We start from the raw sequence: 27362 nt of genomic DNA, 5'->3' as shown, positions 1-27362 counted from the left end.
CCCCACGGAACAAGTGACTTCGGAAACGGCTAGGACAAGATTCATCAGATTTGAAAAGTCATCAGTTTCCCTCAGCCTGGACTTCAGGCATTGGGGTATGTGTGTGTGTGTCTGTGTGTCTGTGTGTGCGGTGTGTGTGTCTGTGTGAACCAGAGACCTGTGCTTTCCTGCAGCAGCCCAAGGAGAAGTCTTCTGGGGCTCCAAGTTTTCTCTTATGGGTCTCAAGCTGGCAATGCCTTTAGGCTTCTCACCGCTCATCTCTGGTCTGGAGCTGTGGCCCCATGGGAGAACACATCAAACGTTAAGACAGGAACCCTATGTGTTACAGAAAGCAATCCAGTTTCTCTGCCTCGTTAAACATAGCCGGGGACAGAGCTCATTGCTCGTAACAAGCAGTTAGTAGGTGGTGAAGGATGGGGAAAGAGAAGCTATCTGGGCAGCAGAGTTGGCGCCTATGTTGTCACTTAGCTAACCAACCAGGCCGCTGGATGTCCCTCAGCCAAGTTCATGTGCTCTTCAGGCAGCTTGGCTTCCAGCTGGGCTCAGTGGTAGCGCCATCCCTCCTCAGGCACGGACAGTGCTATGCTAGCAACCCCCATCCCTAAAGATGTCTGACTCTGGAGCAGAGACCAAGACTACACACGGAGCTGGGCACTTTACTGACCAGGGCTCGGGGAGGCATGTGAGCACTGGTCCTGCCTCTTCCCAGTCCCCAGCCCTACAGATGATGAGAGATTTAACAATGGTCCAGAAACGCAACTCAATTAGAAGCTGCTGCAGTAGCAGCTAATGATGCACAAGAGCCACCAGTCTTGCCAGTGAAGGGTACGGGGTTGGGACTGGATAAGAGTCAGCACCCCACAGAACTTTCTTCTGAATCCGACACCTACTTCTTAACTTTGAACAAAGCTTCACCAATTCTTTTCACAGGGAAGTCCTACCTTAAAAGAGATATGCTTGTAGAACTTGGGAATGTGGAGCATAGGAAACCCAGAGAATTCACATTGTAAGGGGAATTTCAGCCGTCACAGATAGCTTTACTAAATAAAGGGTTTCTTTCCACACAGTTCCCTCTGCTGCACTAAAAAGCTGATTGGCTGTTGTTACCTAAGAGAAGCAGGAAAGCTAATGACAGGATCCCTCAGGCACTTTAAGATAAGAGAGACTAAATTAATTTTAATGTTAATGGAAATATGTAATTATAATTAGAATGCTCCAAATCTGAATAAAGTAGTCTTTCAAATCCTCTGGCAGACAAGCAGCCAATCCAGAACCTTGTCACCTGGCCAGCCCAGCCTGGCTACAAGCAGGCACTCCCAGAATAAACCAGCAGAGCCATCAAACACCTCAGAGCAGTCCACCCGACGCCTTTCCAAGGCGCCCATTTTGGTCCAGTTATTCCCGCCTCCTTCGCCAGGCCCCAGCTCAAAGGGCCGTGAGATCAGGAGGACACGCCCAAACCTCCTCAGCCTCCTGGACCATCCCGGACCAGCCATAAGCATCTGAGCCCCCAGTGCAGGTAGATAACCACTGGCGAGACCGAGGGAGATGACCACAAGATCGGAACTAGGATCTTTCGTCAGGAAGAAGGGAATGATAAAAAGCTAAGGTGTATGATGGGGTGTTGCCTCAGTGGGGGAGCCCCCAGCAGTTGGACAGTTAAGACCAGGGAGGACCCAGGGGACAGGAGGAATCTCCTGGTTTCCTTCCCAGTTGTCCAGCAATGCTGCACAGGCAGAAAAGGAGGCAGGGACGAGGAGCAAGAGCTCCAGCCCAGAAGAGCAAGGGTCACACAGTGCCGCGGCAGGCCCACAGCGGCCCTGAGGCAAGCTGCACAGACAAGCGCGGTGGCACAGAGGATGCGGATGAGCACGGCACGTGGGCTTGTCTGCTCGGCACCATCTCCGCGCAGCTGCCTCCACCAGACCCGTGGGGACAGAGGGGTTGTGGCCTTTATTTAACAGACTCAGCTACAGCGCTGACGGACACGGCAGTGCTCCAGTCGAAGGGCTCACCTTCAGAGGTGAGCACACAGGACCCCTCTGGACAGTGCAGCTCCTACTCACCCAGAGCTGATCCGCTCAGCCTGTGTGGGGAGGGTGCTTTTCCCCACCTTCCTCCATTGCTTGCTTTTGCCCAGAAAGGAAAAACCAGAGGACGGTGATGGGAGGAGAGTTCCCAAAGTTTCAGGGTTTTCCTTGTGATAAGCTTGTGACCTTTGGGTTCAGTTTCCTCCTTGGTAACATGCCTGCCACAAGGAAAGACCTGAAATTCTGGAGCAGTATCCAACAGAGCTGGGCTTGAATCTGGAGTGGACTTCAACGCTCACAATCTTTCTGCTAAATGTCTTTTCTCCCTGGAATTTATTAAGGACCTCTTAAGTTGCACACTTCTTTGTTCTCTTCAGAAGGGCCAGACATTCTCAAGGCCTTAGAAAACAAAGTAATTCACAGGACTCCTTCCCTGGCTGTATGACATGGAAGGAGTGTTAAGGGGTCAGCTAGGAAATGCCTCCCCCAAATGCCAGGCCATCCCTCAATCCTAAGCCCCTGGCCAGCGCTCAGCTTTAACCTCACCAAGGAAACATCAGTTCTGCGGCACACTCCAGCCACACCTCTCCATCCTGGCTGAGCTGCTCCCTTTCCAGATGTGCAGGCCTGCGAGGGTTGCCCCAGCCACACACATCTAGCCTAGCTCCCTACCGCCTGTCCTCTTTAGGGCCCCACCCATCCAGACGAGGAATGGGAGAGCCAGAAGCACCTCGGAGGATCTAGCGCCATCTCTTTAATCAGAATGTGAGGTCCACAGGGGGGCTGAGACCTGGCAAAGGCGACGGGGAAGGGCAGCCCCAACTCCCTGCCCATCACATCACAACTACTACACCTTCTGGATACCCATCTGCCAGGGCTCTGGGAAGGGGGAGTCTCAAACCACTCTGCGAACCAGCTCCTGCTCTGTATCCAAACATTAACCCACCCTCCAAACAGTGTGCGAGCCTGCAAGCTTGTCGATCCCCTCTGGCCTCCTGGGTACACTGCCCGCCAGGCCGCATGCCCTGGAACCCCACGCTCCAGCCTTATTAACAGGGAAGGGTAGCCACCCCACCATTAGGACTTTGGAGGTCCTCACCTGGGCTTGGGGACCTCCAGGGGACTGCTACCCAGCCTGAAAAAGTTGTCAGAATGGTTCGAGGACGAGGAGCTGGAGGACTTGGCTTCCACCAGCCCCTGGTGGGAAGGCAGGCGGTCCTCTGAGAGCTGCGGCCGGTTCCAGAGCACACTCTGTGGAGAGGATGAGTGGCTCTTCCTCCTGCAGTGGAAAGATAGGGCTGCTGGCTAAGGGGCCACCTCGGGCAAACCCTCTGCCCACTTGTACTAAATCTCAGGGCCCACTTTTTACTTGCACTGGAAAAATGCCACATGGGAGTGGGCATACTTCAGCACCCCCTTGGGCTCGGCCATGGGCAGCGAGGGCTGGGTCTTCACAGAGGGACTGTGACGTCTGAACAAAACTGGCCTGCTGGCCTCAGTGCACACGCTGGAAAACAGATTCTTAACTAACACTTTAGTAACTGACCCTCCCTGCTAATGTTATACAAAATATTGAGCCCTTTGTCCAGGGGGAAGGTCATCTGATTCTCAAAGGAGCTGACCCTCAACAAGCTCCCCATTCCCAATCATTATTTTGTACTCGCCCCTTTTTTCTTTTTCTAAGCTGGCCCCCACCTCCCAGGCAAATGATACAAGGGAGCACCCCCAGGAAGTCCCTTTAGCACCAGCGCCCCTCACCCGACCCCGTCTTCCCAGCCCTGCAGCTTCCTCCTTCATCCCGCAGTGCCCCCCACCAACCAGATGGCTGGCCTCTGAGGCCCAGTAGAGACAGCAGGGCATGGAGCTCAGCTCTCAGGCCTGCTGTCGGGGGCCCCTTTGTTCCTGGGGCTCCCTGGAGTTGGAGCCCTGGCTCACAGCTGTTAGCAAGCTTAGTTCCAGCCTGGCCCTCACCAAGCTGCCTGAGTCTGTGCTCCTGCAGGGACCAGCTCCACGGTCTCATAGGTGAAGCTCCCGGCGGCTCCTGGGGAGCTCTCCATGACCAGAGAGAAGTCACTGCCAAGGCTGGTGGTGCTGCCACGATCCTTCCGCCCTGAAAGAAGCCAGTGCCATCAGTCAGCACATTATCTTCTCCTGCTAGGGGTCCCCCACCTCTTCCACACAGAAGAGAAGTTTCTAGAACAAACAGTCCCTATGTGGTCTAGAGTCAGAAAGATATACAGAGAAAGTCTGCTGGGGCCCATGACTCACTCAGCATGCAGATATCTTCCACAGTGAAGCCTGCATCCCGGGCTGGCAAACTCTTCCTCCTGTAAACAGAAGCCAGGACAGTGAATTCCAGATTGGGCTGAAGTCTCCCATGTCCTCCGCATGCTGCCCACCTGGGAAAGAAGCTCCAACTCACTGGAAACTCATGGACACAGGTCCTACCTAAACTGCTGCAGAAAGGCCAGGCCCACTTCTGGGAGGCCAGCAAAGCCTGCCGCCTCCCTGTCAGTGTGGCCCTCAGAGTTCAAGTCTGGTCCAGCACACTAGGAGCTTGGATTTGGAAAGCTTGGACTTGGAAAGCAGGCAAAGACACCAACTCTCACAGGGGTCCTAAAGCAATTACCAGGCAAGACCCCTGTGTTTGCCGGGCTGGAAGCAGACTCTGCTCTGTGGCGGTGGGCTGTGCAGACACCCCTCTGCAGCAGCGCAGGGAAGGAAGCCATTAGCTCAGGCAGGAGAATCTTCTGCCATGGCGGTGGCATGGGGAGCTGGGAGTCCCCCTATCCTTGGGCTGGCTTTTCCCTGCAGCAACGAGCCCTGCTCTCCTAGTCACAAGATGAGCCTCTTCAGCCACTGGCCCTCCCCAGGTACCCCTACCTGCCCTCAGAGTGAAGGCAGGGACAGGAAGCCAGCCTGCCAAGCATGCAGGGAAGCAGGGCAGGGATAAGGCAGCAAGCAAGAACCCCCTGCCCTAGCGCGGCCCTTCCCGGAGCACCTTGCTCCCAGTGAGAGCAGGTCTCTCCTTACCTCTGTATCTTCAGAGCAGAGAACTCCTCAGAGATGATATGCTTCAAAAAATTGAAGCAGAAGAAGAAAATCTGAGAGACCAAAAAGCAGCACACATGAGAAGATAGCAGTCTCCAGGGAGAAGAATCTAGGTGGCAGAACTCCCAGGAGAGGGCAACCAGTGACCCTGGTCAACCCCTGATGGACAGCAGCCCTGCTTTGGGGACCCTGCTGGATATTCTGGTGTAGAAACAGTACGGGCAGTAGGGAAGGCTTAGGAGGTCGGGCAGGTGTGCCTGGGGTGGGGCAAGGAAGGAAGGGCGTTTCCTTCCGGAGAACGCAAAAGGGTAAGCCAGTGACGTTTCACACCATCTTCAAATTGCACACACACGTTCTCAAGCTACTGAAAAGGATGAAGAGAACAGCTGCTTCTCCCCCTCAGCCTCTCCTAAGAACCCCAGGGAGAGAGGCTAACAGGGAAGGACAGCTGGGAGAGAATTTCGGGGCAAGAAGATTAGTGGACACAGCAGGAACACAATGCAAGGGCAAGAGATCAGATTTTGTAGAAGAAATACCCGGAAACAGTGGTTCAGGAGAACCAGGGGTGAGAACAGCCACTGCCTGGCCCACAGCCTGCACTGTTCAGAAACTGTAAGGGGCAGGACGAAGTCTGAGGTGGGCAAAAGCCGGAGGAGGCTCCTGAGCTCTGACCCCGCATCTGCTTCCCCAGCTCCGTGAGCAAATTCTCTCTTCTCCCTTCCAGCCAGTGCCCTGGTCCAATGGGCCTCTGTGAAGTGCACACAATGCATAGTCTCTGCAGTTGATTCTGAAAGGTGTGGTCCATCAACCCCTCACTTGGAAAAATACCCACAGGGTATCCCAGAGCCCCGTAAGGTCTCCTCAAAAAATAAAAAAGGAGGAAGGGTGCCTAGGTCAGGCCAGTATGAAAACTTTGTTACATAACTTTTTTTTTTTTGGCCGCCCCGCACAGCTTGTGGGATTTTAGTTCCCCGACCAGGGATTGAACCTGGGCCCTCGGCAGTGAAAGCACGGAGTCCTGAGCACAGAGTCCTAACCACTGGACAGCCAGGGAAGTCCCCGTTACATAAAATTAAATAGGTGTCTTCACCACAGATTTTTTAGTCTTTAATATGCTAATGTGCTCTGAGAGCCTCAAAGGCAAAGGAGGGGTACGGAGCTGTTTAACAGGCCCCAGCTTTTTGCATGTTTTTAAAGTATCAGAGTTTTGAGTGTGTGCGGGGAGGAAGGGAGGGCTAAGAGAAAAGCCCACACCCCGCCAACCCTCCCAGCTGAGAAGACCCTCTTGTTTATGTTGAGACGTGGCCAGGGTTTGAATCCAGAATCCACTGGGCTCAGCCGCATCCCCTGCCCCGTCTCTGAAGGTGGAATCTGGCCTGCTCTGGGGATGGGGAGACAGCATGGGGGACAGCAGGTACTGGAGCGCCAGCTCCAGCAAGTCTCAAAATGAGAGGCTGCAAAGGGGCTTTACGTGCGGATTTCAGTGCCGAAGTCACCGCCTCTGACAGAGTTCATGGAGGCCTCTGAGGAACAGGCTTATGAGCTCTGCAGTCCTGGCAGAGGCGATCAGTGCTCAAAAGAAGAGATGTAGAAGGAGAGAGGAGCAGCTGAGAGGGAGGAACAAGAGAAGAATGCACAAGATAAGATGCCCAGAAGAGGCAGCTTCAGGAGGGTGAGAAAGATGCCTCAGGAAAATGGGGGGAGAGCCAACACTGCGTGCAGCTCCCACGCTGGGCATCTGGACTCATTCTCTTTGTGAGGCAGCAGAATCAACACCGGGAGACTCAAGGTTAATCACATTACCCAAGGTCATCCAGGTAGTAAGTGGCACAACTGGGGTTCACACTCAGGTCTGACTCCAGGTCTGTGTGCAGGGAAAACAGGCTGAAAACAAGAGTACCAAAGAGCCAAAGACTGAAAAAAGTAGCTAAAAGGATAAGGCGTGGACAGAGCAGAGAGGAGGAAGGAGGGACAGCGCCCGGACAGGAAGGGGACCCACAGCCCGCTGGCCGGGACTGGTCTGGTGGTGAGGAGCTGGCAGGAGCCTGCTTGCACGGAAGGCCCTGGGGCTTAAAAGCTGCCGAGTGGGTGTGATGAGACAAGGGAGGACAGGGAAGAGCTTCTGGCTTTAGCTGTAAGGATGAGGGGCACAGGAAAGGACTTGTAAATTGGTTCCAGAGTGCAGAAAACAAGGTCACCCGTAAGAAGGCTGGCACAGAAGGGGGGGAAGAGGACTGACACACAAAGGTCACAGGTAAGTGTTCTCTCCGCGAGAGAGGGAGACTGAGGCTCAGAACGGGGCTGCTGTGCCAGTGCTTTTCCTGCCACGCTGCCTGATCCCAGCACACACCAGGCAAGGAACCGCCCCCAAAGTGTGGACACCAAACAGACCATCACCCTGTCCCTCCTGGGGGTAAAAGAGCCCGAGCTCGCGGAGCCCTGACGTGTGCTCGCGGACCGTGAGCAGAACCCACCTCCTCTCCTTTGCTGAGTCGATCTACCAACATGTGCCTGAAACAAGAAGGCGAGGAGGTCAGAGCGAGCAGCCCCCAGACACAAGGATGAAGGGGGACCAGAGGCACAGGGACAGCCCATGGCTTTGGCACCTCAGCCTCAGGTGGGCCCGACCACACCTTCTCTCTTCCCAAGGGGGTGGGACCGTCTTCGCCTTCAACCCTGTCACAGGGGCCACCACACCCACGCACACAAAAAGGCGGTTCCCAAGCACCGGAGCGCCCCATAGCCCGACAGTTCCCGAAGGCTCACCCGAAGAGGAACCAGTCGTAGGCTACCGTTAGGTAGAGGATCTCAGCGGGCTTCAGGGACGCGTGGATGAGCCCGTCCTGGAGGAGACGCGCCCAGATCAGAAAGAAGCCTCCCCAGGACGGCCCCTCCTGGCCTCGGGGGCTGAGTCACAACCCCCGCCCCCGTGACAACCAGGCTGCCTGACAGCCCCCGGAGCGGGGTTAAACACGACACCTGCTCTGGACACGTGAGGTCCCTCGCTCCGAAGCCTCTCTGCTTTCTGGAAACAGTCCTAGCGCTCATAGACAGTACATCTTGGAAGGGCCTCTGAATGCTCCCTGACCCCACGGCCCAGCCCATCCATACTCACAGCCCACAAGGAAAGGCGCAGGAGAGAGATGAAGAGGGGCGTCCGGTCCCAGCCTGAGATACAGTGTACCAGCAGTCCGCTGTCATCTACACAGGAACATGGAACGGGAGGCCCAGGAGAGAAGCAAACACGGGCTGATGAGAAGGGGATGCGCCACCGCCCTGGCCTGGGGTGAGAGCCAGGCCACCCCAGAACCACGGCCTAGCTCCAGGGGCAGGCACGTGATGTTTCTGCCAACCTGGCCACAGTGACTGGTTCAAGGATGGGCACTGGATCCAAACTGAGGCAATGAGCGGGAGCTCTGGGACAGAGGCCGTCTCCCTCTTCTGGAGGGGTTAAGATGGCAGGAAACAAGTCCGGAACGATTGCCAGCCATGAAGCTAACTAAACAGTGGGTATGAGACAAGGAGAGATTCTTTGTGGTATTTGGCACTTGGCTCTGCTCTTGGGCCTTCTTGGCTATATAAACGAATACATTTCCATTTGTTCAAGCAAGTGCAGCCCCACACAGGTCCTGACTGATATGGAGGAACCAGAGTCAGACCGCCCTAGGACACTGAGCACGATGGGCTCATCCAATCAAAACAGTCAAACTGGCTGGAGTACCCTCTGGAGAACAGGCCCTCCAGGGGCTCTTGTGTGTGCCCAAGAAGAGGCCAGGACTGACTTTCTCTCACCTTTCTGAACCAAAAGAGGCCACTGAAGCCCCACACAAAAGGCTGATGCTCAAAGCTCAAAGGCCAGCTGACCCAGTGCAGAAACACATCAGCAAAAGGCTGATGCTGAAAGCTCAAAGGCCAGCTGAATGTGGTTCAGATGGTAACAAGTTCATAATTTGGGGCATGGAATAAATCTGCCAATGACAAGGGAATCCCCAAATCCTTCTCCCATAGAGCAAAAGGCCCCAATAAACACACGTTCGCGACGTCAAGACCTGGGAACACCCAGAAGATCCTATGGCCTGAGGCAGGCAGAGGCAGACTCACCATCACTGTTAATTATGGAAAGCAGCAGTTTCAGGTAGTTTTGTGTTTGTTGCACCAGATCCCAACTCTGTTGGAGAAGAAAAATAAAAGGATTCTATGAATAGGTGTTTAACTCAGAATGGGAATTTAAAGCATTTTTAAAATAAAATGCTATGAGTTATTCTGGGGAAACAAGTACCCCAGGCTCACTTCACTTTTCACACGTCCCTGCACCCTCACCCACGGGCCCCTCCCTCAGTGTGCTCTGACCCAACGTGCTGGTGAGGGAGGGGAAGCCGTGCAGGAGCCTGGGCAACCCACAGCCCCACAGCCCCGAGCAGCGGCCGGACACTAGCCTCCTCTGAGCCCTGGGCTCCGGGCACGGCTGTCTAGGGAATTAACAGAAGCCGACAGAGAGCCTTGAGCCCGTGGCCATTGTCACCAAATGGAAAGAGCCATTTCTTTATCGGCCATCACATCACAGAAACTAAGGTAACCATCAACCTTCTCATCAATCACGTTTCATACGTTTTTTATTGCTACTCACTGCATAGTCTTTTAATGAGTAACAAATGCAGTCTGTTTGGTAAACAAAAATCTTTTAAAACAGGAGGCCCGTGAGGTGGGAGAGCAAAAATAAGCAAAAGCCACAGAGATCGGAACCTCTGTTCTAGCCCAAGCTAAAGGTCTAGACTAGACCCTCTGAGAAACAGTCCATTTTGGAATCCGGAACCCCACGGAGGGGCCTGACCCAGTTCTGCGGCCCCCTCCCCCTAGCTGGGGACAGTCTCTTAACATGACTGCTTCTCAGTGTCTGGGGCTGTGCAGAGAGGGCGGTGAATGCCAGCTAGCGAGAGCGCTCCCATGGGGAGGGTGAACACAGCACCTGTAATTGGAATGGTTTTCCCAGGAATTTAAACCAGGCTCATTTACCTGACCTTCCCACGGACCCTGGAGAGTCCTGACCCACTTTCAGGAGCTCCAGAGAAAGCCGCTGCAGTGCCGTGCTAATAAACTTATTACCCATGGTGGCTCGGGGGTCTCTCCACTCATCTGGTTCAACGTGTCAGACACACCACTGCCAAGAGATTTCCTCCGAGCTGTGATTCCAGCGGGTGAGGAAAAGCAGGAGAGGCGGGAGCTATGCAGCAGGTGTGCAGGGAGGTCAGGCTGGCTGGGGGAGGACTGCAGCGGCCGGGAGAGGGCAGGAGGTGACCAAGGACGAGCCCGCAGGGCAGCTCCCACAACGGCAGCTGTTTGAAGGGGACACAAATGACCAAGGAACGGCGGCAGACACTGCTGGCCACCGTGCCCAGGGCTGGAGCAGGAACCACAGCCTGGGGAGCGCTGGGTCGGCAGAGGCCCAAGGTCACACAGCTAAGCTGAGCTGGGGTCTGGACCCAGGACTGTGGTCACACACTGCACTGTAGGAACACTTCCTCAGATACCAGAGTGAGAAACAGAAGAGGACCTGGGAAATGCATGAAAATCTAGGCTCACCTCTGACTCTCTCAACCTATGTGCGCCGTGACAAAGCCTCCAGGTGCAGAGGTGAGAACCACATATCAGCCTTATGTTTCCATGCCTGGTGCACTCTTTCCCTGGCTGGCAAACTCCTACTCATCCTTTAAAGGCCCAGCCCCATTATCTTCTCTACAGAGTCTTCTTCTGTGGCCACTGGTCAATATCCCTACTACGCAGGTGATGGTTATGCTGTTGCCTCGGAATTTTCCTAGACTGAGCCCAGTGAGGGCGGAGGCCATTTTGGCACCTCTGCATCTGTAAGGCTTCGTGCTTAGGGACTAGGAGGTACCTGTAGAATGTTCTTTCACTGACTGTTCATAGTCAGTGGCCAGCTTGAGGAGCAGCTGCCACTGGAAGGGGTCTTCGGGCACAGAATGAAAGAGCAGAGCTCTATGGAATTCCATCGGGCCACACAGAGGTCAGCAACACCCACACATGCACTACTGCTCGTGCAGTGGGAAACAGTGGTGTGAACGTGACTGTGGGCCTGGCCCTGGGACACAGCAGTGAACACAATGACTCCAGCCCTGAGGCTGGAGGGAAGGGAAGGCAAAGTGAATCGCTGCAGGTGTGCTAATTAAAAGGAGCCCTCTAAGATGCTGCAGGACCATGGAACTGGGGAGGTAAGCCTAGCCTGACCCATGGGGACCCTTAGGCAAGGCTTCTTGGAGATGGTGACATGCATGTGAGAAAAGGGGAGGGAAAGCACACGAGTGTTTGTGGCAGAGAGAACAGCATGTGCAAACCTGGAGAGCATCTTCCCTAAGGGGTGGAGAGGCGGTCAGGGTAGCTGGAGGAGAGGGAGGGGACAGCCAGTGAGTCACAAGAACAAGCCTGGACCATGTGGAGCTGGGTGGACCACATAAGGGTCCTTGGACTTATCCTGAGGGAAAAAGGAAAGTCAGTGGCAGCTTTGAAGGAAGGCGTGACAGTGACGACCCTGCCCCATCATCTGAGTATCGCGCTCTGCCAGGCCCCATTCACATGCTTTACGTTCACTATTTCCAGTCGGTTGCCCCTTCAATGTGGGCCCACGCTCAGCCATGAGACGACGGTAGCCTGCATTAGGCCAGTGACCTAAGAGATGGAAGCAAGAAGGACTGGGGAGTTTCCCTGGGGCAGAGACTTACAGAACTGATGGGACCAGCCATGGATGTTGGGGAGAAGAGGCCCCATTTTTCGAGTCTGAGCATCTGGGTAAATGGTGGAGGGCCTGGGGGTGCTGTGGGTTGTGGCCAATTCCATTTTGGGCAGCTTGAGTTTGAGGTGCTTGCATGACGGGACACTTGGAAAAGGAAGTAGGTGTGGATCAGCGAGAGAGGCCAGGCCGGGCCCAGAGCCCGGATTAATGGGAATGTAGATGCAAGCATCCAACCTCTCTAGGGATGGGGGAGAGGAGGCACATCAGAGAATTCTTCTTGGAGTGGACACTCGAGCCAAATCCTGAAGGCAGTGTGTCAGCCAGACAAGAGGAGGCTGAGAGGGCCAGCCAGGCAGAGGGAACAGACATGGGGAAGGCAGTGGGAAGAACGAGGCTACTTGTCCTGGTTGAAGCAAGTGGCAAGGACACTGCTAATGGCCTGTGGGCTTGTACAGTGGGCTAAACACGGTAGAGAGATGGATCCATCCAGTAAGACTGGGGACCCTTCAGACTTCCCTGGTGGCACGGTGGTTAAGAATCCACCTGCCAATGCAGGGAACACGGGTTCAATCCCTGGTCCGGGAAGATCCCACATGCCGCGGAGCAAAAAAGCCTGTGTGCCACAACTACTGAGCTTGCGCTCTAGAGCCCGTGCGCCACAACTACCGAGCCCGTGTGTCACAACTACTGAAGCCCATGCGCCTAGAGCCCGTGCTCCACAACAAGCCACTGCAATGAGAAGCCTGCGCACCGCAACGAAGAGCAGCCCCCACTCGCCGCAACTAGAGAAAGCCTGCGCACAGCAACGAAGGCCCAATGCAGCCAAAAATAAATAAAAAAAAAAAAAAAAAAAAAGACTGGGGACCCTTCCATGGCAGACGATGAGAACAGGAGAGAAGCACAGTGGAAATAATTTTAAGGTTTCTATAACCAAATCAGGTCAGGTAGCTCTGCACTTTCTCTGATGGAACACGCATTTAAAAGGTAAAATGAAAAAAGTCACTAAATCCCAGAGCTGGAAAAGCAAACTCCATGAGGTCCTCCTCTGGAAACAGAACCCCCTGGTGGATGCAAATCTTTTAGTAAGTCATGTTCAGAAAGCTTTGATTTTCTGGGCCAAGAAAGCAGGAGGGAGAGTTAAACAGGTAAGCAGCTCCTCCTTTCCCAGGAGGTCAGAGGTCACAAGCCAGGCCTTCAGGTGTCTGCCTGAGGGACTCGTGGGGCAGGCACCAGGGGTCCCCTCACCTGATACTGGCTCCAGTCAATGTTCAGAGAGCAAGTCAGGAAGTCGGGGATGCTCAGAGGGGCATCAACGTAGTCCTGGGGACAGAAAGACACTGTGAGATGCAGGCTGGCCACCAGAAGAAGCCAGGATGACCAGGCAGGTTGAGGCCCTGAAGCTGTGGCTACCACAGGCAGGCAGGATGTTCCCCCACAGTGCTCGCCTTCTCAGAGCCAGATGCCTGTGCCACCCTGGGAGTGACAGCTTAAAAATCAAAGGGACCAGATACTGCTGCCAAGTGGAGCTTTTCAGTTGGCCGTTTGAGTGCTGACGGCTGACGCAGAGGTGGTGAACCGTGTTCAGCCTCCGGCAGCTCCTGGGCTGCTCCCGCCCACTGGGGCGGGGCAGACGGCTGCTCCCGCTCTGCACACAGGTAGCGGAGCAAAAATGAAGGACTTCTCCTACCCGGTCCCTGAAAACTCGTTTACAGAAAGGGAGAAATTAAAGGGGGAGACAAAAGTACATATGGTGAGAGTTTAAACATGTACATACAAGGAGGAGAAAGAGAACAATAATGAGACTCATTCAGGGAAGAGCAAAGAAAGGAGAAGGGTAGCCGTTTTCCCCAAGAAGATTACTAGCTGGTTTCCCTTCACAGACAGAAGACCCAAGCTGATGAATGTTACCGCTCATACCTGCTTCCAGTTAAAGATGAGCCCTTCAGCCATGTAATCCCGATCCTTATATTCCTTGAAAAATTCACAGCCTGGAAAAGAAGGGCAGAGTCATGACACCACCCTTCCTGGCCCAGTGTCCTGAGATGCCCCTGGGTGCTGGAGGACCGGGGTGGCCACCAGCTCACACACTCCAAAGTGGGCCCCAGCTGACATGAGTGGGGACTGGGCCGGGCGAGCGGGAGCCTCCAACGCTCCTTGGGTTTCTAGCCACAGACCTTCCCGATGAGGCAGCCCCTGCCTGCACACCTCTGTATCTCTCTCCATCTGTGCTCACTGGTTGTTGGTCACTTTTCTCTCATTTCAGGTCCCTTTGCCCTACAAGTCCCTGAAGTGCCAAGAGCCAGCGAACAACAGCGTGGTTTACAATTTGAGCCCCGGCAGCACTTTCTCAGCAACCTACCTAGTTACGGAGGCTCACCCTCCCTCCTGATGCAGACACACTTCGGAGATATTGAGGGTTCAGTTCCAGACCACCGCAATAAAGCAAGCCACACGAATTTTTTGGTTTCCCAGTGCGTAGTAAAGTTATGTTTACACTGTATTATAGCTCATTGAGTGTGTGATAGCACTATGTCTAAAAATATATATATCTTAAATTTTAAAAATACCTTAAATAAAAAATAGTTCAGGGAATTCCCTGGCGGTCCAGTGGTTAGGACTTGGTGCACTGCTGTGGGCCCTGGTTCAATCCCTGGTCAGGGAACTAAGATCGTACAAGCTACACGGCACAGCCAAAAAAAAAAAAAAAAAAAAAAAAAAAAAAAAACTTTATTGCTAAAAAACGCTGACCATAATCTGAGCCTACAGTGAGGTGGAATAGTAACATCGAAGATCACTGATCACAGGTCAGCATAACAAATGGAGTAATAATGGAAAAGTCTGAAGTATTGTGAGAACTATCAAAATGTGACAGAGACATGAGGTGAACAAACACTGGAAAAATGTCTCCAACAGACTTGACACAGGGTTGCCACAAATGTTCAGTTTGTAAAAAATGCAATATGTTAAGAGTAACAAAGCGAAGAGCAATAAAATGAGGTCTGCCTGTACCAACCTCGCAGGCTTTCAGTGAGGACCGAACATCGTAACATGAGAGAAAGGACCACGGACAGTGCCTGAAATGTGACAGGCGCTCAAGAGACACGTCCTTCTCCAACAAACCTCGCCAAGATGTGCTTTCTGTATCATTCACTAGAAAAACTATAAGAAACACCACCAGGGTAAGACCTCAGGAACAGAGAGAGGAGTGGAGAGAGAAGCGCCTTGGCAATGTTCCCAGCTTCAAACCTCAGCCTTTCACGTAGCTCTGTGACTGTGAACAAGTTAATTTCTCTAAGCCTTAATTTTCTCATTTGTAAAGTGGTTAAGGATGAAATGAAATAATATGTATAAAACACCTGGCACAGCACTGGTACAAGTGGCACTCAGGTGACAGCATACTGGTGCCATCCTCATGCCACCACTGCAGTGAGAGCCCCAGTGCAGCCCTGCAGCTCAGCCTGGGGAGAACGAGGCCTGCACTCCTCTCAGTTCCTCCACCGGGACCAACACAAACTCCAGAGGGCACAAGGCTTTGGCCACAGGTCCAAGTCTGGTGAGGTCCCCAAAGGCAACAAAACAGTTGCCTGAATTCTGTCAAAGTAGCCACAGGCCATAAACATTCACATGGAACTCTCCAGCTCCTCTTGGGACATGCTCCTGTCTGGGGCCACACCAGGCGAGAAGGGAAAGGTTCTTTCGTGGAGGAAGGTCTGGAGACTTAGCCTGTGTGTTCTGCAGACCTGGCTCTCACCAACCCACACACTCCTGCACTCGAATCCCCCAGGCCTCACTGTGGACGGGGAAGTCAGGAATCAATCCTCAGCTCTAACACTTCAGCGTATTCTTGGGTGCCTCACTGGGAGAAAGAAGAAATATAAATATCAGACAGAAGCCCTGAGCTTATGAGCCTGGGTTTAGGAGGGACACCAATCATTCCTCAGAACTCCCGTGAAGTGCTCTGTTTTCTCAAACTTGAGCACTTGAATCAACACTGCAGGCTCCAGGCCAAGCTCTGACCAGCATATAATGCAGAAGCAACTGACTGTGAGAAACGGAGAGAATTAAAACAGCCTCAGTACCCAGGGCAATGCCTTGACATTCATTACCTGAACGGGCTTCTGAGCCCATTGAGAGGCAAACAGATGGGACCAAAAGTGAAGTGAGAATGGACGCTCGCTCAAGAGGGTAGCAAATTAGACTCATGCTGGGGAGTTTTCGGCCCCGTCTATCTTGGTGCCCTAAAGGAAGTGCTCCCAGAACACTTCTCGTTTTCAAGGGCTAGTCTAAGCCTAAGTTAGTCTGACAGAGAACTGATACCACCGCAGTTCCTGTCTGGGCTTCAAAGTCATCAGAGGGCTCAACAGAGACCCCTGAAATGGCAGCAGAGTGCATTTCAGGACTTGGTCTGGATAACGGCAATTTTGTTATGAAGTATAATAATGTAGGCACGTAAAGAAATTCTAGAACATCAGCAGAGGAAGCAAGGTAATTAAGGTAAGCAAGGTAAGTGCGTCTCTGTCCCCTCATCCGGGTGTGCAACAGCGTCTCCTGCCACCTAGGCTTCTGGATTTTTACTGATGCCTCTTAATCTCCCCTCGACACCATACACAACTATCAGACGCAGTACACGATATTCTGGGAAGAATGGGGGGAAAAAATTCACAGAGACATGGTATCATCTTACCATTCTGGCATATTCTTTTCTTACCATTTTGTGTAAGCACTTTTTCTCTTACACAGTTGAGATTGTACTATTTAATTTTCTACCTTGCTTATTAGAACCTTAAGCATTTTTCTATGACTATGTAATATCTCGTTCTACTATGGATGGCTGTACCATCATTTACATCATCATTATTCTGATTAATGAAAACATTTCCCATGTTTGGCTGGTATAATCAGACATGATGAACATCTTCAGGCCCAAGCTGGCTGGATTATGGCCTAATGAATAACTGGGTCAAAAGGTGTTAGTTAATATTTCAGGAGTCTTTTAACAAGCTGCCCAACGACAGCAGAAAGGATATTGTGCTACTGTTCTGGAGCAAAACGATTTTTTTTCTTTTCTTTTCTTTTTTTTAAAGTGTGGTGTGTTTTTGTTTTTGTTTTTTCTTTTTCGCTGCTGCCATGCGGCATGTGAGATCCTTATTTCCCCGACCAGGGATCGAACCCTTGCCCCTTCAGTGGAAGCATGGAGTCTGAACCATTGGACTGCCAGGGAAGTCCCACAAAACAATTTTTTCAAAGCCAAGTCTTACCGAGAAGCTGAATACAAATAAAGAAAGCTGACGCCTGGTTCCTCAGCCAGCTCAGTCCTCTCCCATTCACTTGGCAGAGAGTACTTCACTCTGGGGACCCCCAAAGCATCTCCTGAGAGTCAGGAGCCTAGTCTGAAAACCAGCTTTAGAGCTACCTGAGGGAAGCTCCGGTGCAGACCCCCACTGGGGACGCCTCTGTCTCGACGCATCTCTGACGCTGCCGAGCCCATGGCATCATCGTCATGGTTCTGCACCTGCCCAAAGCGAGCCTCTCCTCCCACGCACCCATCACTCGGCCTGGTGTCGGCGAGCACCTGTCAGGGACAGGTCTGGCACTTCACCCAGAATAAGCACCATTAACCACATCTTATGCAGGGTGAAACTGATGCTCAGAAGGGTTAAGGGACTTGTTCAAGGACACAGTGCTGGGACTGGAATGCACGCCCAGCCCCACATGCCACCAAATGCTAAGCTAGCAGAGAAGAGTGAGGAGAGACCCTGAAGGAGGCCACTGTAAGACAGCCAGGCCACAGGGGTCGTGGTTTGGATACCACCAGCTCACACTGATGAGGATACCCTCTGCCCACCAGGCAGTGGATGAACTTGAGGTTCTAATGAGAAGGCCTCGTGGCTCTACTGCAACCTGGGGACACCAGCCTGCTCTCTCTATTGGCCACATGGCTCCAAGATGAGGAGACAAGATCCAGCACAGGACTGAAGGCAGGTGCTACTGCTGAGGAACAGGAGAGAGGTTTCAAGGAGAAAGAGTCCACTTCCTGCCATCTGTTGACAAAGTTTGGTGCTGATGTTAGGGCTCTAATACCTCCTTGAACAAGCAGGTGTTGCCAGAAAGAAAGCTTAAACGCTACAAACTGGACCAACGCAGCTTCAGTATCCAGTGCAGAGAACGCTGCCCTGGCCACAGGTCGCATGCAGTCGGTGCCAGAGACAAATGCAGCCAGCTGCGTGCTCACCACGGTGCTCTGTGACACGGTGAGGCCACCAACCACGTGCAACTGGGGACAGAGCACTTACACCCTCACCACGGCAACAGCCAGCGCAGCATAGCTGGTTGCTGACACGGAGGACTAACGATGTCATTTCACACTGAAACAGCGCATTAGCTGCACAGAGCACGCCGATAAACCTGACCTCACCTAATCCGCACAACAAGACCCTGAGCTAAGCCTCACCAACTTCCAGTGACACCTGAGAAAACCTGAGGCTGGGCGAGGTGAAGTAACTCGCTCAAGAGGGCAGTAGGGAGGACCTGAGCCAGGACTCCATTCCCAGGCCCCTCCCAGGGGAAAGCCCGCCCCCTCCCCCACGAGGACAGCATCCTACCCTAAGGTGAGAGCCAAGGACCGGGAGCTGCACTGCGCTATGCTGAGCGACGGCAGATCTTGCCCAAGGGCTCCGGGGCATCTGGCCACCTAAGTGGCCAGGGCCTGAGGAGGGCCTCTAAGAGCCCCAGTCCTGGGAAGCCTGTCCCTTGACCAGACCTTGGAAAGAGCCCCTACCTGGATACGGGATGGAGAGGAGAGTGAAGTCGGCATAGCGCTGGGCTTTGTCCACCTTCTCGGAGGAGGTGACACTACAAGACAGGATTCAACGTGTTACGGCATCACAACACACGCACACCATTCCCCACAAGCGTTACCACAGCTCAAATGATCCTCCTGCTACAGAAACTACTGTTCAGAGTTAGGAATGATGCCCTCCAGGGGGCTTACTTCGAACGACTAAGAAATGCGACTGCTCTGCCGCCTCTACCCCAAGTCACCAGGTGAGAGCGCCGACTCCCCCAGACACCACAGCACCCGCAACGGGACCTAAGCCACGGAACGAGCTTCCCGCGAAGGCAGCACCGCCCCCTGACCCGGAGGGCAGAGTGAGAAAAGAGCAAAATAACAGAGACACTGTCCAAAGGGGCCCTGAGGCGGACTCTCGCCTCCACCATCTTCTCCGGCATCCACTGCGGACACTCCCAGACAGCATCTGAGAGACGCAGGACTACTGTGACAGCAGCGGGATGTGCAGGTGACTGCAAACAGCTGAGCTGTAACAGCCTCAGTGTGGCTTATTTTCTAAGACATACTCGGCATAATTAAAAGTGGATATTATAAAAAATAAACAACACTTTGGAAAAATTCCCCAAATTTCATCACCCTAACCCAGGTTCCATTTGTTTCTAATTTTGCCTTATCGCATGAAGATTTGTTCCATACAGGACATAAAAATTGAGTAAATACTGATTTTTTTCGATCCACTTTAAAAGAGACTCTAATCTACCAGAGATGGCGCAGCGGCAGCAGAGCACACGTTAGAGACCCGCGGCTCCCTTGGTGCTCTCCGCACCACCACGAGCAAGTGACTTAACCTCTCCGGCTTCAGTTTCTCCCCTGCAAGAGGGGGACACCAGAACCTCCTTGCAGGGGAGGGCTGTGTGAGGATACAGGGAGAGGATGCACGAGGCCGGGCACGCGGTGTGCCCTTGTAACTGCTCTGTGTCATCTCCGACCCCACGAGCCTGTGAGCACACGGCCTCCACCCACTTCGCAGGGGGTGCCCTGCACTCACTTCATGCCAAACTTCACCTTCTTGTTCTCCACCATCAGGTCACAGATGTATTTCACTGACAGGTACCGGAGCAGCTTGATGTCATACCCTCTGACCTTATCAAAAAGATGCGTGTCGGAACTTCTGAAACAAAGAGCCAGAGGGAGAAGCTGCACTGCACATTCATCCACAAAAGTCTGGGGCCTGAGGGGCGCGTGCAAGGAAGTCTAGGTTCTACAGAAGAACTTCTGATTCCCTTCTCCAGAAGACAGAAGGAGGGCCAAGACAGGACAACTGCTCCCAGGGAAGGTGACTTTCTAAGAGATTATCCCGCGACGCATTTCAAAGAGGAACAATCTGCAGCTGGGGCGAGAAAGGGCTTTTTGGCACTGCTTGACATTAAGCCAGAAGACTCAAGATAATCTCCGAGTTCTAAAAAGCAGCAGGCTAGTGGCTGATAGAGTCTTTGAGCCTCCATTAGAGTTTCTCTCTTTCCACCCCCCTCCCTTTCCCCCATTTATGACCGTTTTTAGCCATATGACTTGCTCAAAATGTAACAGATTGAAACTCACTGGGAGATGGACTTTTTAGAGCTATGTTATCAACTGATTGTGAAATATTAGCAAGTGAATTCCCTCTGCTTAGAAGGCCTCTGGAGCAAGGAGAAAGATAAAATTTTCCTAATCCCCAGGCTGCCTTTTGATCAGTCATACAGATAAAGGCAAAAGCAGAACGAATAAACAGGCACTATTAATTTTTTTTTTAATGCCCACTGCTTTGCTGTCCCCAGCAGACTCCTCACCAACAACAGTGAGCACTGTGGAAGACGGCCTGGCTGGGGCAGAGGTCGTCTGATCCCGGGGGAAGAGCCGAACATTCTTGAGCACAAGCCAGAGCCACTGCTCTTGGAACTAACGGGCAGAAGCCGGGCACAGCGAAATGCCTTTTCATGCGCTGAGCCATGATTTTGGGCGGCTGATCTGACTAGGGTGCTGGTGTGCATTCCAGAGACACTTGACACCAGTTAAAGACTTTTCATGTGGTACAGACCATGCAAAAGAGCTTTTCCAAAATATCCATTACTGCCGTTTTCTAAAAATATTTGGAAAGGAGGTAGGAAGAGTGGGAGCCAGCCCCCTCCCTCCCTTTAAGGCGGCCTAAAACATTCCTCTGTAGCAAGCTCCTTATGACACCTATCACACAGCTGTGGAGCTTCTAGTGCCCACATCTCTCATGTGGGGACCACAGTCCTTGCTTGTCCCGTCCCTCAGGCCGGGTGTGCTGTGCATCACCTGGTAGGCCAGATGTCAGCACCCTGGAAACTGTGGGGCTTGAAGACACACAGATGTCTGGCCTGTGTTTTGGGCCTGGGGTGCCAGGAACCCCAGGGTTGGGGCACTCTCTCTGCAGTCCTGGCGAGCACAGACTGCTCAGGTAGTCCATAAAGTCAGCTTCGGGTGAAGCTACAGGGTGGACTTCAACAACCCTGTTTCAGGGGTGTGGACTTGGCAGCAGGAGGAAGGGAGCCAATCCACTCACCTGGACCACTGATGACGTCACGACCGTCAGTAGGAAAATGGCCACCACTGCTCAGATGCCTGCCCCCAACCCAAGCCCAGACCCATAACCACCTGGCACTGACCGAAGCGCACAGTCCTCCTCCGTGACATCCTCTGCATCTGCCCAGGCGTCGTCTGCACCCCCTGTGGGAGAAACCTGCGGTCAGCACCGAGGCCGAGGCAGGGGCTCCACCCAGGGGCTTCCTGACCAGTCTCCCCCCGGCTCCACCCCAAGGACCATGCTCCTGCCTCTCTCAGCACCCGATGCCCCACACGCCTGGCAGTCTTCTTCACCCCCAGCATCTCCTCAGGTGACGAAAGGAGGGCCCTTGCCCACCCCCCAGCTTGCTGCCCCTCCACCTACACCACTGCAGCCCTAGGTGGCTATTCTCCACCACTGGGTTCCTGTTCTTAGTCAAAGACGGTGCAGCTCAACGCTCACCTGAGAAAATATAGTTGTAGCCAGTGCGTCCATACAGCTCCCCCCATCCAGCCAGCGTCGCCGACCTGCAAATATGCTGGGAGAGAAACCACATTTTCAGGGTCAGATGGTTTTCTGGAGTTTTTTGGTTCGGTTTTTCCCAGTCTTTCTTGAGATATAATTGACATATGACATTGTGTAAGTTTAAGGTCTACAACACGCTTACATATTACAAAATCATTACCATCATAGCGTTAGCTAACACCTGCATCATGTCACATAATCACCATTTACTTTTTTGTGATGAAAACATTTAAGATCATCTCTCTGTGTAACTTTCATGTATGTAATACAGTATTATTAACTATAATCACCATGCTGTACATTAGATCCACAGAACTTATTCATCTTACAACTGGAAGTTTGTACCCTCTGACCAACAGTCAGGTGGTTTTCTGAAGTGCACATAGTGGGGGGAACCCCTGGGGCCCCTCCAGGCCAGGAAAATGGGTGCAGGAGCGCTGCCCAAAGTCTTCACAGCAGTCACTCTGAAGTATGCCTAGAATTTAACCTGCAGCCTCTGTCAAGAAGTTCTCTCTCCCAAACGAGAGGCACCAGAGTGTCACTAACAGTAATGGGTAGATTCAGTGGTCGTCACGCATGTACTTGGGTAAGATCTGGCAGTTATCACATGTGTTTGTGAGTACAGGACTGAAATATGTACACCACCTTCCCACTGGATTTACACAAGCCCATGAGGGAGACGTGGCAGGCGGCAGGCACTGTTGCCGCTTCACAGATGAGAAGACGAGGGACGGGCGCAGGGAGGTGAAGTGATGACTAAGGTCCCACAGAGGGGGTCGAGCTGGGATCTGACCGAGCCCACCTCCCTTCGGAGCCTGCGTGCTGACCGTCACTGGAACTGCTTAGCGCAGGGGAGGGCAACCTTTGCAGCAGGAGGGCCATTTAAGGGAGAAATGTTTGGGGTTTTTTTTTTTAAAGAAATTTTATCTTCTCTCTCCTCTGTATCAAGGAAGTGTAGTGGCTGTAACTGTGCTTAACTATCCTTTTACTCTTTCCTCATCACTGAAGGAGCATTTCGAGAGCTAGAATTCTAGAAACCAGGCAATGGGCATGAACTTCATTATTTAATTTTAAGGCTGAATCTTTATAAATTGTGTTTGATGAGATCCAGGAGGAATGGGAGGAGGTATCTGGTGACCCCAAGGTCTAGTTACAGGCTGGGGGAGGCTGTGAGGGTGGCTGGGAGGTCACACTAGGCGAGGGGAGGGCATTTCTGAATGGGTCACGCAGCCTGGTGGTGTAAGGAGGGTCCCTGGAAAACTGCAGAATACTGCCCAAGGGGTCTCCTTCTCCACCTGTAAAACGGGGAAAGAAATAGTTTTGCTGCTAGGAAAGGGGTGTGGTGGGAACCGGTAGGTCATCACCCGGCTTTCTGAGGCAGTGGCAGCCTGGGGCAGGGGGCAGGTGATAGAAAGGCAACCTGCTACAGCCCGGGGCGGGGTGGGGTGCTTCTCCAGTGCCGGGGGCAAGAATGCAATCGTGGGAGGGTTGTCCTGGAAGCCTATGAAGAAGGGCTCGGGCAGAGATTCCTGCTGGCCTGAGCAGGATGCACTCTGCGGGGGCTGCTTCATTTTTTCTGGGTCCAAAAGCATTTTGAAAATCTGATGAAAATGATAAACTGTCTCTGGATAAAAATGTGCACACCAGAGTTTACCTACATCTCCAAGTCCATCCATGGACCCTTCTCCAGCCCCCGATAAGAGCCCCTACTATGAAGAGACCAACCCAGTGATCAGGAACTGCAGCAAGGGAATGTCAATCCTCAGGTTGAGGACGCCCCCAGAGACTCTCATGGTAAGAAGGGAGGTCCGATTCCCGAATGCAAGACAATGGGGGGTACGTGGTTTGGGTCTGACTGGCACATGTTATCATGCCCACCCTCCCCCATCATCCAAGCTGCCGGCACCAAATCTCACTCTTCTTTGCATTACTCTGCTAAATCTTTTCAGAGTGGACACACACCCCCTCCTTCCTTAGCTGCTGAGTTCTGAGTTCTTCTCAAGGTTCAGATTCTTCTTTCTGCTCAGTTCTCCCATCTCTTTTCGACCCTGTCTTTTCGGTAACGTAGGCAGCCGCACCTGGCACAGAGGACTCGTCAGATGGAGAAGAATGGGAGAGATGGCCAGCTCCCCAAGTGAAGCACCAACCTCTGCAGGAAAGTCCCGAGCCGGCGCCTGGGGGAAGCTGCATCCCAAGGCAGAGGCTAACACCTGACCTTGCTGCCTGGCCTCATGGCTCCAAAGCATAACCTGCCATTTCTGTACTTCAAGCTTCGCTCTTGACTGAAAAAGCAGGATGTACTCTGAATGCTCTCCATTTACCTAATTAGGAGTGGCCTCTAACTCTGCATGAGGAATACGGCTCTATAGGATTTGCTAATGTAGTAACCAACTTTAGCAAACGGAATAAAAGCAGCTGACCTCTGCTCCCCATCTCTTAAGGGAGGAAACAAAGAGAAAGATGACCTGTTCCAATTTTAATTGCCTAAAACCCAGATACAAGTGTTGGGGAAGAGAACGGCATGGGAGAACTGCTTACCCTTAAATGGTTGAACTTAGTTGTAAAAAAATTTTAATAATATATCTTATTCAACCCAATATATCCAAAATATTACTATGTCAACATATAATCACTTTGAAAATTATTAATGTTTTACATTTTTTGGACTAAGTCTTCAAAATCCAATATGTATTGTATACTCGCAGCACATCTCAACTAGGATACTTTATTTTCAGCATTTAAAGGGAAACGTAGTCCTGTCCCAAAATAAAGTTGTGTTTAACCAAAAAAATTCTACATTGCTTCAGCTATAAAATGGAAATTAATTGAAATGAAATACAATCAGACATTTAGTTCCTTGGCTGCCCCAGCCACACTGGACTGAATCTGGAGAGACGCAGGAAGCGGGCACTTCTGAACATACCTCCCCCTCCCCAGCCTGGCAGGATGTGCTGGTAGCAAACGCTGCTGTCCCCGCACTGGCTCCCCGCACTGGCTAGGGCCTGCTGGGAGCCACGTCTCTGAGGATGAGATCCCCACCTCACAACAGAAGACCCTCTCCCGCCCTTCCCCATCTCCCTCTCACCTGCTGGTTCACAGGTCAACCTTCCCCACTCACTGAGCTCCACAGGGACAGGACTGTCTTAGTCACCTGTCCCCCTAGAACGCAGCAGAGAGCCCGCTACCACTTTAAAGAGCAGTGTCTTCCTACTGAGCTTGCACGTACAGCTGGGTGGGCACTTGCTAGGTGCTGGGACGACAGCAGCAAGACAAGGCCTCTGCCCTCAAAGGGATTAACGGCTGAAAGGAGACAGCAGACTTGCAAACACAATAGGAATAAAACATATATAAGGTGTTTGATCCATGGTTGGGGAACTAAGACCCCACAAGCTGCACGGCATGGCCAAAAAAACCCAAAAGAATAATCCCTCCAACTTTTCGCCCTCCCTCTGAAATGAGTTGCCTTGGGCTCTTTCTCCCAGGCCTGCTGCAATCTCACTGGACTAAGCTGGTCAATGTGGCACTTCCCAAATGCATTCTGCAAAGTCCCTTCCTCAAGGTCTGCCGAGTGAGAAACAGCAGACCTGACAACACTACACAGGTCCCTCTGCTTCAGGACTTCTCAGAGCCTTTCCTATGTCAGTGCACACTTTCCGATGTACCTCTTGAATCTGGAGCTTGGGGGTCAGGCCAAATCTAGTAATGTGCTGTCTCTCACCCTTGTTTGACAGGGAATGCTTTGCACAAGCACATCCTTAAACTACTATCCTACGGAACACACTGTGGGAAGCACTGGTTTGAGTATTTCCTATGTAATTTCTAGCAACAAGCACTATGCCCCACAGAGCAGTGTGTTATACTCCAGTTATCTAAACCGGAGTTCCCAGAGCTTACAGCAACACGAAACTTTCCAAAGGGGAAGAGGGAATAAATAGCTTTAAGATGATTGATTTCTGGAACTTGACTTCCAGACATACTTTTCCCTAAAATCGACCTGTCCACAAAAGCCTGTGGCAAGTCTCCTTTCCTACCCCCCGCTTTCACATTCCCCCTTCTTCCATTTTACGAAAGAAAGGCACAAAGGGATGGAAACAAGCCCTGGGTCTCTCCTCCCCATTGCCCTGTCCCAGCCCTCACCTGCACTGGGAGACCGGACTATAGCCCGAGAGGCACCAAGACCACAGCGCATTCAGGTACGCATTGGATGACTAGAAAAGAGAGCCTAAGGGACTTCCCTGGCGGTCCAGTGGTTGAGACTTCACCTTCCAATGCAGGGGGTGCGGGTTCGATCCCTGGTAAGGAAGCTAAGATCCCACATGCCTGGCGGTCAAAAAACCAAAACATGAAACAGAAGCAATACTGTAACAAACTCAATAAAGATTAAAAAAAAAAAAAAATTGGTCCACATTAAAAAAAAAAAAAAAAAAAAAAGGAATAGAGAGCCTACACCCCTGCTTCCCTCCCCTGATCCAGGCTCTCTGTTAGTCTGTTCCTTCTGGATTAATCTTTCTCAAAATGCTATTTGCATCTTGTACTTCCCTGCTCAGAAATCACAGTGGCTCTCCCAGCAAACCTAAACACCTTGGCCAGCATCCGGCCTCCTGCATTCAGTCCCTTCCATCCTCGGCTCTGCCACGTACCTTGCGCTCCCGTCAGGGAGTCTCTCGGACTTTCCGCGCCTGCCTTCATGCTCCCCCGACGCTGGCACCTGCCTGGAACACCCTCCCACCCTTCCTCCAAAGCTGGCAGCCTAGTCCCGCTCACCTAATGAGGCCATGTCTGTCAGTCCACACTGCTGCTCATCTGTTTTTGTTTTTGTTTTTGTTTTTAAGTTTTGGCCGCACTGCACAGCATGCAGGCAGGATCTTAGTTCCCCAACCAGGGGTCGAACCCACACCCCCTGAAGTGGAAGCACAGGGTCTTAACCACTGGACTGCCCGGGAAGTCCCCAACTGCTGCCCGTCTTAAGTGGGTTCCTCTGACACCACACCACGTGGCCCTAAGCTGCAGTGTGGTAACTTGAGGGCATTTTGCAGTAAGTTTAAACCCCAGCTCTCTAGTTGTGTAAACTTGGGGAAGTTATTTAACCACTTTGAGCCTTCGTTTCATCTGCAAAATGGGAATATCAAATACACCAAAGGATTATAAAAAGAGGTGAAATGAGACCATAGTGGGCAGCCAAATTAACAACAGTCACTAGAATATAAGCTTGATAAGGGTGAGGATTTTTGTCTACCTTATATGCTGATGTACTTTGAGGCCTGAACATGAAACACATTCAATAAATACTTGGTAAATTATATGACTGAAAGAATGAACAAACAACAATGTACTTACTCATCTGATCTAATCTATTCATAAACTTTTGATGTAGGCATGATTATTTTTCCCATTTTATAGAGGAGGAAACTGAGGCCTTGCACAGGCAGGAAGTAACAGAGCCAGGATCAGAACGTAGGCAGTCTGGCTCCAGGACACAGGGTGGGGTCCTCTGCTGTGACTGTCCCTTTCCTAATTAGACTCACCTTCAAAAAAAGTCGTATCAGAATTGGTCTGTTTCTCTGGCCTGCTTCCCACGGCACCAGGCACCCAGTAATCACCCAAACTCGTCTGGCAAAAGCCAAGAACACGAGACTCTACACTTTGCATTACGCC

At 52.2% G+C, this 27362-nt stretch overlaps 1 protein-coding gene across 7 annotated transcripts in view; it reads right to left on the bottom strand.

Annotated features, from left to right (window-relative positions):
* Positions 1-27362, bottom strand: part of MTMR14 (myotubularin related protein 14) — a 42918-nt gene that overhangs the window by 7906 nt on the left and 7650 nt on the right. For 4 of the 7 annotated variants that reach the window (XM_082415707.1, XM_082415709.1, XM_082415712.1 and 1 more), the window contains 14 exons: positions 21645-21720; positions 21286-21346; positions 19665-19787; positions 18605-18678; positions 13744-13814; positions 13072-13146; positions 9183-9249; positions 8197-8282; positions 7848-7924; positions 7556-7592; positions 5064-5134; positions 4299-4357; positions 4002-4140; positions 3130-3309 (listed from right to left, as the gene is read on the bottom strand). In XM_082415707.1, the coding sequence (XP_082271833.1) occupies positions 3130-3309; positions 4002-4140; positions 4299-4357; positions 5064-5134; positions 7556-7592; positions 7848-7924; positions 8197-8282; positions 9183-9249; positions 13072-13146; positions 13744-13814; positions 18605-18678; positions 19665-19787; positions 21286-21346; positions 21645-21720 (1196 nt within the window). Of the gene's footprint in view, positions 1-3129; positions 3310-4001; positions 4141-4298; positions 4358-5063; positions 5135-7555; positions 7593-7847; positions 7925-8196; positions 8283-9182; positions 9250-10184; positions 10319-13071; positions 13147-13743; positions 13815-18604; positions 18679-19664; positions 19788-21285; positions 21347-21644; positions 21721-27362 lie in introns of those variants that run through there. The other 3 variants (XM_082415710.1, XM_082415708.1, XM_082415713.1) reach the window with 2 other exon arrangements.

This window comes from Balaenoptera physalus, assembly GCF_965194825.1.
Source record: "Balaenoptera physalus genome assembly, chromosome: 11".
Lineage (NCBI taxonomy): Eukaryota > Metazoa > Chordata > Mammalia > Artiodactyla > Balaenopteridae > Balaenoptera > Balaenoptera physalus.
The sequence above is the reverse complement of the archived record's forward strand: the minus strand, read 5'-3'. Positions and strand labels throughout refer to the sequence as shown.